Source organism: Myotis davidii, unplaced genomic scaffold, assembly GCF_000327345.1.
Source record: "Myotis davidii unplaced genomic scaffold, ASM32734v1 scaffold188, whole genome shotgun sequence".
Taxonomy (NCBI): Eukaryota; Metazoa; Chordata; class Mammalia; order Chiroptera; family Vespertilionidae; genus Myotis; species Myotis davidii.
This window is the reverse complement of record NW_006299270.1, coordinates 460376-473333: the sequence shown is the minus strand read 5'-3', so window position 1 is coordinate 473333 and position 12958 is coordinate 460376. Positions and strand designations below refer to the sequence as shown.

At 44.0% G+C, this 12958-nt stretch overlaps 1 protein-coding gene across 1 annotated transcript; it reads right to left on the bottom strand.

The window, feature by feature from the left end:
* Window positions 1-1308: 1308 nt before the first annotated feature.
* Window positions 1309-9737, bottom strand: GABARAPL1 (GABA(A) receptor-associated protein like 1). Its single transcript, XM_006774809.2, has 4 exons — window positions 9362-9737; window positions 4830-4908; window positions 3679-3797; window positions 1309-2554 (listed from the first exon to the last, which is right to left on the bottom strand). Exons 1-4 carry the CDS (start codon window positions 9449-9451, stop codon window positions 2489-2491), a joined length of 354 nt encoding a protein of 117 aa, XP_006774872.1. The 5' UTR covers window positions 9452-9737; the 3' UTR covers window positions 1309-2488.
* Window positions 9738-12958: the final 3221 nt, after the last annotated feature.

Here is a 12958-nt window from a genome sequence, read left to right as displayed (position 1 = left end):
AACTGGGATCTGCCAAGTATTTGTTTTGATTTTTACCTTTTTTGGCTAATCCTCACCCAAGGATGTTTTTTCTATTGATTTTTTAGGGAGTAGGAGGGAGGGACAGGAGTGGGGTAGAAACATCCATTGGTTGCCTCCTTCATGCACCCTGACCAGGGCCAGGAGATTCAAACCTACAACCCAGCTACGTGCCCGTGACTAGGAATCGAACCTGTGATCCTTAGTGCACAAGCTGACACTCTAACCACAGAGCAAAACCAGCCTGGGTTATTTGTTTTAAACATTTATCCCATTTCATTCTTAGGCAGTGACTAAGTCCATTACCTTAAAAATATAATTTAGATCTTAATTCAAATATTAGCTTCCATTTGGCTTTATCAGAAACACCTAAATATTTTTCTGCCAGTAGTGACAGGTGTCTTATTCCCAGTGCTTTGATGTCAACATCAAAATTCCTTACAACTTTTCTTAATTTTCTTCGTGTGATGCTTGCTGGGCTCGGGCTCCTCCCTTCCCTCAATCCTGGCTGCACTCTCTCTGTCAGTGCACTGGGCATGGTTTGGTGGTGGGTGGAGTCCTGCCATGGATCTTTTATAACCACCTAAAACTGCAGAGGTAGACACCACTTGGAGCTACAGATGCAAGATTACAGTATCAGAGACAGGTGTGGAAGTTCTTTAAGAAAGCAGTGTCTACTAATCTTTTTTTCATTGTCTCCTAACTTGCACCCCAACTGCTCACTCATGTGTTAGTCCCTGACAGAGTGGACTCAAATGGTCAGAATACCCAAGTTTGTGTAACCCCAGGAGCCTTACCCACATGCCTTTTCTGCTTTAGCCTCACTCCGACCAAGATGTGAAGGGAATATGTTTAGTTGGGACTTAGAGCAAAACCAGGTGTACAGAGTAACGCCTCTCCAACTTCAGTGCACAGCAGAATCATGGGATTAAAAATGCAGGCGCCTACGCAGAGATTCTGAGTGGGTAAAATCTGGAACAAGGCTTAGGCATCTGCACATCCCCAATTCCACCCCCTATATTCTGATGTAGGCGGTCTTCCCCCTCCAGTTTAGAAAATCACATAAAACAGTGACAAAGCATTACCACGCACACACCACCGTCGCGCCGCACTGCCCCACCTCCACGCGCACATTTGGATGGTAGCTCCTGGTCAGCTAACTTGTACACGTCTGACCACATGTGAACAAATACTGCCACCAGTCACCCACTCAGATGTTCTGCTCAGAGACTCCACCCGCCACCCATCGTCATGCATACTAAGCAAAGACAACAGTTCTGAACTCACGGCGAGTTTAAGGTGTACAATTACTTTATTTCCTTGGCCTGACAGCATAAACATTACACAAGAACCTGCAACTGACAGAGTCAACACCCAGATCCCCCCACACAGGAAGAACCCTTTTCGTGAGCAGAGATGAGCTGAAATGTCATGTCTGAGTGCTCCCCACCCCCACCCAGAATAACCCCTAAAGTGAAAATAGTCAGAATCAACAGAACCCCCACGAATTACTAAAAGTCACCCTCTCCAACTTTTCTAACAGCAGCTGCAGTAAATGAAAACCCCAGGACGGAAGCAGCTGGCCATCACCTAGCACTTCTGTGCCTGAGAGACAGAAGGGACAGCAGGGAGGGAGGACATCCGTTGAGTCTGTGATTGGAAATGGCTGAGGCTCATTAAAGTCCAAGGTAGGGGTGGGATTAAGGGCGCCAGAGGGCGAGCAGGTTAGGCAGAGATGTAAATACTTCATCAGTTCCAGTTAATGCTATCAAAACTACCTTCATTGTCACGTCATTTTTCCTAAAGTGAGCGCCATCTAAATTTCTGTCTGACATCTATCCCCGTCACTGGGGTGGTGCTTGATGTCTGTGAGATTATAACTGGGAGGCGGGGGAGATGTGGCGAGGAGAAGGAGGAGACGGAGGAGGAGGAGGTATACAGGTAGGAGAGATGGGGCACAATGTTTGAATTACAATGTGTCTCTTTTGGTCCCAGGAATGGTCCACTACCAGTAGTCCTAAAACATTCCCCTCCCCTCCCCCCAGCTAAATTGTGCAAATGTCAGAGAGAATCTCTGCCTGAAGAGAAGGGAGAGCTGGAAGTTGATGCTAGTCCATAATCATCTCTGGCCCCAACTTGCCCACCTCCTGTCTCTTCTAAAAAAAAACAAACAAAACAAAAGAACACAAAAATTAATTCGCAGCAATGCTATGAAATTATATCCTCTCCATTCCTGGAGCAAAGCTAATCCAACGGCTCTGTCCTGACATGCTTTCTCCCTGGGCCGAGGAAGCAGCAAAAAATACCAGTTGAGCAGGTGAAAGTATGACGACGGTGTGAACGGTGTAGTGTTTCCAGGTGTCTTCATCTTCTGTCTCCTCCATGGTGGGAGCTAACGATCTCTTCCCCACATCCCACACACTTCCCTCCCCCCGAGTCCAGGTGCTCCCATCTGCTGGGCTGCCACCACTCACTTCCCATACACACTCTCATCACTGTAGGCCACGTACAGAAAGTAGTCTTCCTCATGGTTGTCCTAGAGGAAGAGATGAGGACAAGTCAGGAAACATCATTCCATTCATTATCTCCACGACTAGAACATAATCCTTATCTTTAAAAGCTCATTCTATCTAGCGAGGAAAACACAGATACAACAAAACATGCACATTAATATATGCCACGGGATAACAATTAGATTAGAATATTTGAAGTTTATTTAACTCACTAAGGGGGCACAGTAGGAGGCAACATCTTGTGTGAAATCCTTTCAGGAGTAAGTTACACTCTTAGGTGATATAGCAAGACAAAGTCCTACACTATAGTTTTCTCATGTTGGATTCTGACAGTTTACCAAGGAAACCAAATAAAATCACAAACATTGGTCTGGCCAGCATGGCTCAGTGGCTGAGCATCGACCTATGAACCAGGAGGTTGTGGTTCGATTCCCGGTCGGGGTACATGCCCAAGTTGGGGGTTCAATCCCCACTGTGGGGTTTGCAGAAGGCAGCCAATTAATGATTCTCTCTTATCACTGATGTTTCTCTCTCTCTCTCTCCCTCTCCCTTCCTCTCTGAAATCAATAAAAATATGCATTTTAAAAAAATCACATACATTATCCTCTCCAGCTGAGTTTACCTGTTAAAACAATTTAAAGATTTTGGTCTTAATTATAAATTTCAGTTTATTTGAAACTTTCACAATCAAAAGCCATTTTCTACTGTTTCAATAACGATAATCCCATGTTAAAATGCTCTAGGCAAGGCTGGCCGGCGTGGCTCTGTAGTTGGGTGGCAACCTATGAACCGGGAGGTCATAGTTCAATTCACGGTCAGGGCACATGCTCAATGATTCTCTCTCGTCATTGATGTTTCTGTCTGTCTCTCCCTCCCTGAAATCAATAAAAATATATTAAAAAAATAATAATACTCCAGGCAAGGCAAGACAGGAACAAGAATGAAAAGGGATTGCATTTAGTAGCTGCTCTGTTCCTGAAAGACAGTGCTGTCTAATCTCACAGAGCCGCACAGTGCCTGCCGTGCGTAAGAGGATCCTGACAGACAACACCTCCTGTTCCACTTCCCGGGTGTGTTATCAAAATGCACTAGAACAAAAGCCGGAGAACACCAGACCTGTCCGTACTGCTGTCCCCAGGACCATTACCTCATACAGCTGGCCCATGGTAGCGCTAGTGGGAGGGATAGTGTTGTTGACAAAGAAGAATAAGGCGTCCTCAGGTCTCAGGTGGATCCTCTTCCGGATTAAGAAGTAGAACTGGCCAACTGGATGAAGGAAGAAGGTTTTATAAAAGAAAGGCAAGAGGAGAGAACACAAGGGACTAGGAGAATCCTGCTACACCTGCTCCCTTTAAAGTACCACCTTTACACACCATCTGAACAGAGCCCATTACTGTCCCATGCGATAGAAATAAAGTGAAACTCAGACTTGTACTCCCTTGTATTTGTAATAGGCCACTGAGCAGTTCATTCCTCAGAAAATAGGAGCTTACCTTCATTTACGCAAATTTAGACCCGATGCTAGCATATCCACGCTAAGCCTGAGGACAGCTTTGAGGGAACACTATATATCCAGACTGCAACAGCCCAGCATTGTCTAAGTCTGATTTGAAACACACTTCCTCCCTAACACAAACTAGTTATGGGAAGTGGTCTTCTCGACTCCAGTAACCCTAGCACCACCACTCATCCCAGTGCTGGGACAATGAATGGAGTTCAACGCTTTTCCTTTTACGGAGCACACTGAAGAAATTCTAGGAGGCTGATAGTTAAATCTAAGACCTCTAGAGCAAACATATTTAAAAATCTTTCCAGTGTCTCCTGGATGCAGTGATAATTCCACTAAGGATCAAGGTGAAGAATGAATATATCCTCCGCAATTCTAAGCGTTAACCAAAGTATCTATAAAACGTTAACCAAAAAAATGTTGTTTGGGGAGACAAGGAAATCATATGAGAATCTCTACAATGTGATTCTCGCAAGAAACTAATCTGGTTTTCCTCTTGGAATAAAGTGACATCATAGTAACAAAGATGATGTTAAGTGCTTTAAATAATAGACATCTGATCTCTTTCAATGGTTTATACTTTTCTGTGCCTGCATCAAACAAGGCACTATGATGCGAAATGCTTAAGGGACTGGTGATGGGGTAGAATTATGTCACCATTTTTGAATAACCTAACTTTCTGAAGAACCCTACTTTCATCAACTTAGTCTTCAGTGTCACAATCTCATGCATGCAGGAAGGACGGGGAACGCTTTGCTATTGGGGGGAGGGTCAGAGAAGAGGAGCATTACCAGTGAGGTCAGAGGGCACCAGGTACTTCCTCTTGTCCAGATCAGGCACCCTGGCCTTAGGAGCCTTTTCCACAATCACCTGGCAGGAAAGTCAAAGAACGGAATGAAAACTACGGAAACCAACCTAGTATTTTTCCTTCCACATCCTACCGTTTCCCCATTTGAAGTGAGTTTGACTAGTCCCAGGAACATTTTTCCATTTCTTATTCTCCCTTACAAATATATGGGGAAATGGGCTTTCTTAGAAAGGTTGCAGTTTTATTACTGCAATAAGAAGAGGATGGACAGGGCATGTGATGAAAAGTAAAAAGAATCTTGATTTTAAGTAATTACAAGTTACCCGTCAGGTATACTATAGGATAAATGCCTCTGGTCTTTAATTAGAGCATTAAGGTTGCCCAGGTCTTCTCAAATGGTCCAGAGTACCTGTTAGTTTTCTTTCTTATAAATGCCATTTATTAAAGCTAGAGATGATGTGGTTTAAATTTTATACGTTGTCAAATTTTTTGAGGATGACCACAAAAAAAAGTTCAAGACACTATTTTATTAAGCAAAAGAATAAGTAGTAAAATAGTTCTTACAGTGTGATATTCTGTACTATCTCAGTACAATAACCCATTTATCAATATTATGTTAAAATTTCAAGGAATTTTTCAATGTCCATAAATATTTCTATATTTAAATATTTAGAAAAACCATAGATTTCCATCAAAGGAGTAAAAATTAAAGATTTGCCCTGGCCAGTGTGGTTCAGTTGGTTGGGCATCATCCTGTGCACCAAAAGGTTGCTAGTTCCATTCCTGGTTAGAACATATGCCCAGGTTGCGGGCTCGTGCAGAAGGCAGCCATTCGATTGATCGATATTTCATTCACTCTGACATGATGTTTCTCTCCCTTCCTCTCTCTCTAAAACAATTAACTTAAAAATATTTTTAAAAAATTAAAGACTTTTTACTCATGTAAGTTTATAAAATGGAAGACATAAATATTTAACATTTTAAATATTTAAATAATATATTTAAATTTAAATTACATACTACAAAAGTATATTTAGTATTTATAGATTTATAATCCATGCATATTATATATTTAAATTTTAAATATTTAAAATCTATTATAAAGCCATGAGATTTAGACTTTTAGTTTAGAAACTATCATTACCCTAGACAGAGGTTTTGGAAAGTATAGGAAAATTACAGACGCAGAAATAAACACTGGTCAAGTATCCCCAGTAGCTGTTTGGTCTTCAACAGGTCACTTAACCTCTCTAAGCTTCAGCATTCCAATGAGTAGAGGGAAGATGATAACTTTCCAACATCTCCTTTACAAAGTTATGGTACTGATACAGTGGACCTGAGTAACCGAGAAAATTTTATGTGAAAATGCTTTGTGAATTATACAGAAGTATCTAAACACAAGGACTGGAGTAGAGGAAAGTGTCTAAAGCTTTTAAATTTAAGGAGACCGATTAAAATAGTGAAAAATTGCCCTGGCCAGTGTGGCTCACTTGGTTGTGCATCTAAAGGTTGCCAGTTCAAGTCCCCCACATGCCCAGGTTGGGGGTTCCATCTCCAGAAGGGGGCCTGCAGGAGGAAGCTGATTGATGGTTCTCTCTAATGTTTCTCTCTTTCCCCCTTCCTCTCTCTCTAAAATAAAAAAACAAAAAACAGTAGTGAAAAACTTATTTTATGTATACGGAGAAAAATAATCCTATACCATTAAGACCAAAGGAGCATAACACTTAAAAATAAAATCTGTAGTAGCCCAGCCGATGTGGCTTGGTGGTTGAGTGTCAACCTATGAAAAAGCTTTAGGAGTCAGGGAAATTTATTTAAACTTTCCTTTGTAGTTAATATTTCTGCACGTGCAGGAGGCAGCCAATCGATGACTCTCTCTCATCATTGATGTTTTTATCTCTTTCTTGCTCTCTGAAATCATTTTTTTTTACATAAAAGAAGGAAACCACAACAAGGAAGCAGAAAAAAAGCCAACTGCAAAGAAGACATCCGCTAGGGGGGTTAGGTGGGAGGACTTGGAGAGGAAAAGGACGGAGACGAGTAAAGCACTGCTTTACCAGAAAATGTTTAGTTTCCAAGAATCCAACTCTGCTGCTCTCTTACAGTGAGCTCCGGGCCAGAGGCTTTGCTCATGTTTTTCTCTTCTGTGAAATGTCATGTGGCTAGTACTGCTTGGGGCTGTTCATGTATTTAAAAAATAGACAGTGGGAAAAAAAAAATAGACAACCTGTGCCTAACAGTTTCCTGCAATGTCACAGGTTTTCAACACACTGTAGCTATTAAGGTCATTTTAAGAACCCATGAAACCCTTCTCTCTCGAGGCACAATCACTCCTATTCAGGTGTGGCCGCTCTAGAGACTTTGCTGGGGCTCAGCTTGAGTTATGTGAGCAGTCAGGGTACGTGGCTGCTTAGCCACCACCCATCAACGGTGGAGCTGAAAGGGGGTTTGGAAATAATCTACTCTAACCCTCTATTTGGTAAGCAGAACACTTTAACAAGATTCAGGGTTCTACCCCAAACTGGGATCCAACCTCAGAACTCAGCAAAGCTCTTCTTCCTGCGTCACAGCTAGAGGTCACAGGCTGAGGACCTAAGGAGCAGCTGGGAGGCTTATTACCAGTTAAACCTTAACTGGAGGGATGATGAGGTCTGAGTGATGGTCCAAATAGTTTACAAATTATACCATTCTGTGAAAATTTAATACCAAACACAGCAGGAAGGGAATAGGGAGAATTAGCTGAAACATTCCGGGTGAATGCATGGACATGGAAATGGGACGGATCTCAATTTTAAGGAAACATAGGAAATTTAACTAGATTTAGGAACAGGTACATTTCAGAGTTGGTAACATACACAGAGCTACTAAGAACAGAGCTTCATACTACCCTGGACTCTTGATGGAAGCAACAGTTTATTCTCTACATCCAATACCTAATAGTGTGAGGTACACAGTGCACACATTTAATTCTGATAGAATTGTATTAGACACGGAGGAGCATTATAGCAGGAAGGACCCAAAGCAGGGCTGCAATCCAAGGTCTGCAACAGATCAGCTGTGTGAAGCCTTTAGAAAGTTACTTCATTTATCTGTACGCTTCAGTCTTCCTCTATAGAATGGGGATTATAATGGTGGGCGGATGATTAAGATAGAGTGAATGACTACAGGCAGAAAATGCTCAGGTACACGGCCAACTATCAATACAGTTAACTGTCACTTCTGGATGTTATTATAGGAGAGTGGAGTATCACCCGATTTGGGAGAAACTTTAGAAGCAGTCACCCAAGAGCCAGAGACCAGAAAAGCAATAAGCGAAGGTTCCTTTTTGGTGTGCAATTTCCAGAGAATGGTACAGCCCTCACGTCTCCTCTTCCTTAGAGGAAAAGGATTGTTCCCATTTCTACCAGATTGCCCTGGAGGCTGTGAGATCATGACATTTAGATAAGGATCAGGCGAGGAGGCCTAAGCATACCTGCTGGGTCAAGAAAGCAACATCAGATCATCGAAATTCCTTTACCTGTAAATTATGTGCAACATGGATCTTAATGTTCCTGCCTGAAGATAGAGATTACAATCTAAAGTTTCTGCTCCTTCATCCCCAAAATATAAAGGTGGTTGCTCCCTCTAACACCCTTAACAGTCTTCTGCTCTCCAATCCGGCTGTGTAGCCCACAGGAGAGAATAAACTGGCAAGTGACGGGGGCGGGGGAGGGAGGGGGGGTGGTGATGGGAAAAACGCCCGGATGCAGAAACATACCCTTTCTGTTCCTCCTCAATTACAGTAACCAGGGTCCCCAAAACCGAGAGAAAAACGCCCGGGCCTTCCTGACTGTGTCTAATGACAAGCTGATCAGAATAAGCAGCGGAGGAAGCTGCCTGCCCCCACAGCCCGGGAGCCAAGAACCAGGCAGCCCGGCTGCTGCGCAGAGAACGTGACCTTGTTTCCCGGGCCAGGCCGGTCTTGGGGCATCCCGCCCCCGCAACCCTAACAGAATGAAAAAAGAAAAAAAAAAGGCCCACTGGCTTCCGAACCTTTGCCTCCCAAACCCAATGCTATGAGGACCAAAAGTCAACTCGATTAAGGGAGAGCCAGCGAAGGCAGACATCTATGGGAGCAAAACCCAGAGATTTTCCCCAAAAGCAGTTTCCCTGCGACCTTAAAGGAAGCAAACAGACAGGCCCGACCTAACCGTCCTCGCACAAAAGGGCCACCTTCTGAGCGCCTGCCAACCCACACAGCCTCGGATACCGCTGAGTCATTCAAACGCAGGCTCCGCGAGGGGATGCGGTCCGCTGCCAAGACGGGTGCGGGCCCCGGGAAAATGGGCTTTTAAAGATCCGCAGTCGGCGCACCCGTTTCGCTGGCTCTCCCGGCTGTGACGGGCGCGCAGGGTTAAGTAATTGCAGGGACCAGCGCTCCGCGGCGCCTTAGGGCAGCCATCACGACTATCCTCCCCTCCCCCCGTCTTTCTATATCCCCCTCCCTCTCCCCCCTCTCCCTCCCCCGCAACTCACAGGGACCCTGTCCGGGTATTTCTTCCGGATCTTTTCTCCTTCCTTTTTCCGATACTCGAAGGGATGGTCCTCCTTATACTGGAACTTCATGATGAACCGCAGGGTTTCTAAGATCCCCGGGCGGGGGCCTGCCTCCAGGGCTGATGACTGCGTCGCTCGCGTCGGGCCTTCTTCCGCCAAATTTCAGGACGTCTCCGGATCGCCTCGGAAATGGCAGCTCCCGTCGCACCGCAGCTCTAGGCCGATATCTGGGAAGGGATCTCGGCTCCTCGCGTCTGCAGGTCCGGCAAGGCCGAGTGAAGAACCCGCGGCGGCTTTCCCCGAAAGCTGGGAACACAAAACAACACGGCGGCGCGTCGGGATTGTGACGTCACGGAGCCCCGCCCTTCGCCCCGCCCCCGGCGCCCCGGACCCCGCGGGATGGGGGGTGGTGGGAGACAGGCACGTGGTTGACTTCAGTGTCTTCTCTTCCTATCTAACCTTTTCTTGAATAGAATCCATTGCAGACGGAAACGGATTTTATACTTCTTATTCCATGGAGAGTGTGACATGCAAAAAGGTTTTAAAATCAAAAAATATGTTCTAAAGATGCCTTCTTCCCTCTTCCTCGCTGGGTCTTGGTTGGGTCCAAAAACAAACACACTGGGGGAAAAACCAGCCGTTTCCAGCTGGTTGGGATCTGGAATCTGGGGAACCGGGACGAGGGTCCTGGGGGTGCCTTTGGCCGGTGCAGACATGCCCGGCGCTTGCATGTTGCCCTTTGCTGCCTCAGTTGCACCCGCTGGGCGCCTTGGGAGTTAGGCTGGCTTCCTTAGACCGTGACCCCTCCTTCACCGCGTCGCGTCATTTGTTTGTGTTCCTGCTGCCATTTGCGCCTAGAGCAGGAACATAAACAAATCGTGACACAGGAATTCGAAGAGACATATTAGGTGAAGGGCATGAAGTGTAATTAAGGTCCCCAGAGGGGTGTCAGCCAGGACTCCAAGGGCTGCATGCATGCTCAAATAGAGAAATGATTCACTTTCTCCTGTTAGCTCAGAAGATGGGGAGAGAAAATATCAAGATTGAAGTGATTAACTCAGCAGTTCTTCTCAAACTTTCTTTTTTCTTATACAAGCATTTACCTGAAGATAGATAGGACTACTGCTTAAGTGTCCCCAATGTGAATAGAAAGTGCCACCAGAAAGGGTGGCAGGCCCTCCCCTTACCTCACCAAGAATCAAAGGGACTAGGGTTTTCCAGCCTCTATCAGTGGCAGGGACCTATTGGGGAAGGGCAGCAGAAAGTATAAGAAGTGTGAGGGCCCTACCCGGTTTGGCTTAGTGGGTAGACTTAGAGCGTTGGCCTGTGGACTGAAGGGTCCTAGGTTCGATTCCGGTCAAGGGCATATACCTTGGTTGGGGGCATATCCCCAGTAGGGGGTGTGCAAGAGGCAGCCGATCAATGATTCTCTCTCATAGTTGATGTTTCTCTCTCCCTCTCCCTTCCTCTCTGAAATCAATCAACATATATATATATATATATATATATATATGTTTTTAAAAACTGTATGAGACAAAGGGCAGCCCCTGTCACCTACATTGTATCAAGTCTCAGTGTCTCTGATTTAAAAAATAAAGCCACAGAATAAAAGAAACTAAGCTGTTCTGTTGAAACAGGAAAGTGAATTGTATAGCCCTACTTCTTGATGTTAATTATTTTTCACCCTGGCATCTTTCAATCATTTTTATGGGTGAAAATCCACCCCAGAGATGGGAGGCATGTTAAAGAATCTGTAAACATGTTTTAAAGCCACCACTATTATTCAAATCCATTCTTAATTAGTCTTTAAGTTTTGTCTTTATCATTTCTAGGGGAGAGAGAGAGAGAGAGAGAGACCACTAAAGCCAGAATAAATATAATAAAACCATATTGTTACAGAGCAGTAAGAAGCTAGAAAAATTTCAGGACAAGCAGAATAGGGAAACTAAGATAGGTAAACAGCAGTTTGCAGCCACCTGATAGTAAATATTGTCTTCCCTAAACCAAGGATATTTAAGAGTAAATGGTTTGTACTTCACCTCCCCAACCACAGGGTAAATAGCATAAATCACTCTACTCACGAAGACAGATAACAGAACCCCAATTATTGCCATTTGCCAACCACACCCAAGGACAGACAAATTAAGAGAATAAATCTCATTTTGGTACATCAGCATAAAGATGCTGAATAATCTATTGATTCTCCCCTAAGACCTCCCCTAAAGACCCAGCCATTAAAACCCTTGAAAATGAAGGTCCCAGTTCTCTCTCCCTCTAGAGAGCGTGCCTGTGCCATTCCCTCCCCGCTCTCCTTCCCCCACAGGCACATATCTCCTCAACTTCAGAGACCTCAGGAGACTTGCAACCATGGAAGCATAGGCAGTGGCAGGTTGGTCGTCCAAGGCTAACTCCTTGAGCCTGTCTCCAAGTGAGCCTTTTTTCTGACTTCCCAGTGGGCCTAGGCCTCCTGTTACTTCTATGCCCTGCCTAGTTTCACTTCCTAAGTGTTTTTGCTATCCTCCATAAATTCTTGCTTGCTTTTCTACACTTTGTGTCTTGATTGAAATCTCTCCTTCAAGAAGGCAAGAATCAAGGTCTCATCAACTCGCCTGTAACACTATTTCAACGTGTCATTTCTTAATATCATTCCATGGTTATGGATTCTCTGTTGACCTTGGGGAAAAATTGATTAGAAACATTACAATAAAGTTGAGGAAATTTCCTAGGAAGTAAAATAGTAAGACAGATGGAAAGAGGTCAAAGGGATGCAAACATTCAGAGTTTCAACATTCAAATGCTAGGAGTCTCAGAGAGAATTCAGAAAACGGGGTAGGGAAGTTAGATTTTAATTATAACAGCTAGTTTTGCCTTAAAAATCCTAAGGGAATTTTGTGACAAGCTAAATTATCATTTAAAGTGTAAGGGTAGTACATGACACTCCTTAAACATGGAAACCAAAATTTCATTGCTTGCGTATCTGTTTTCAGGAAGGACCTGCAAAATGGGTAAGTAAACCAAGAAAGAAAAAGACATGGGATACAGGAAACAGGATTTGACACACGAGAGCGATGAGGATAATCACCAAGGTAGTAAAAGTGGTTAATAGTTACTAATGTTTTAAAATACAAGCTTTGTGTATAGTATGTGTCTATTAACCCCCGTCGTCCTCACATAATAATGTAATATACTCACTTTATCCCAATTTTACAGCAAGAAATTGAAATATAGAACTATTAAGTAACTACACCATGATTGATTAGACAAGGAGTAAGGGAAAGAACCAAAGTATTAACCCACAAGGCCTGCTTCCCATTGCACTCATTTAATCAAAGTCGTGATATACTAGTAACTATATTTAGAAGATAGGAGGGCACAAGAAATGTTCAGAGTGTTATGGTGGTGTGGGGGTCCATAACGAGCCACCCCAAATGTGCTTCAGTGGAATACAGATTACTTTGAGATTTTAGATTAGGCTCCAGAGAAACTTCTACTCCTCTTCCCCTTGACTATCTGGAGGAATTTAAATAAGAGACCTTGCCCATAAGAGATTATAAGAGAACTGTTTTTGACCTGTCA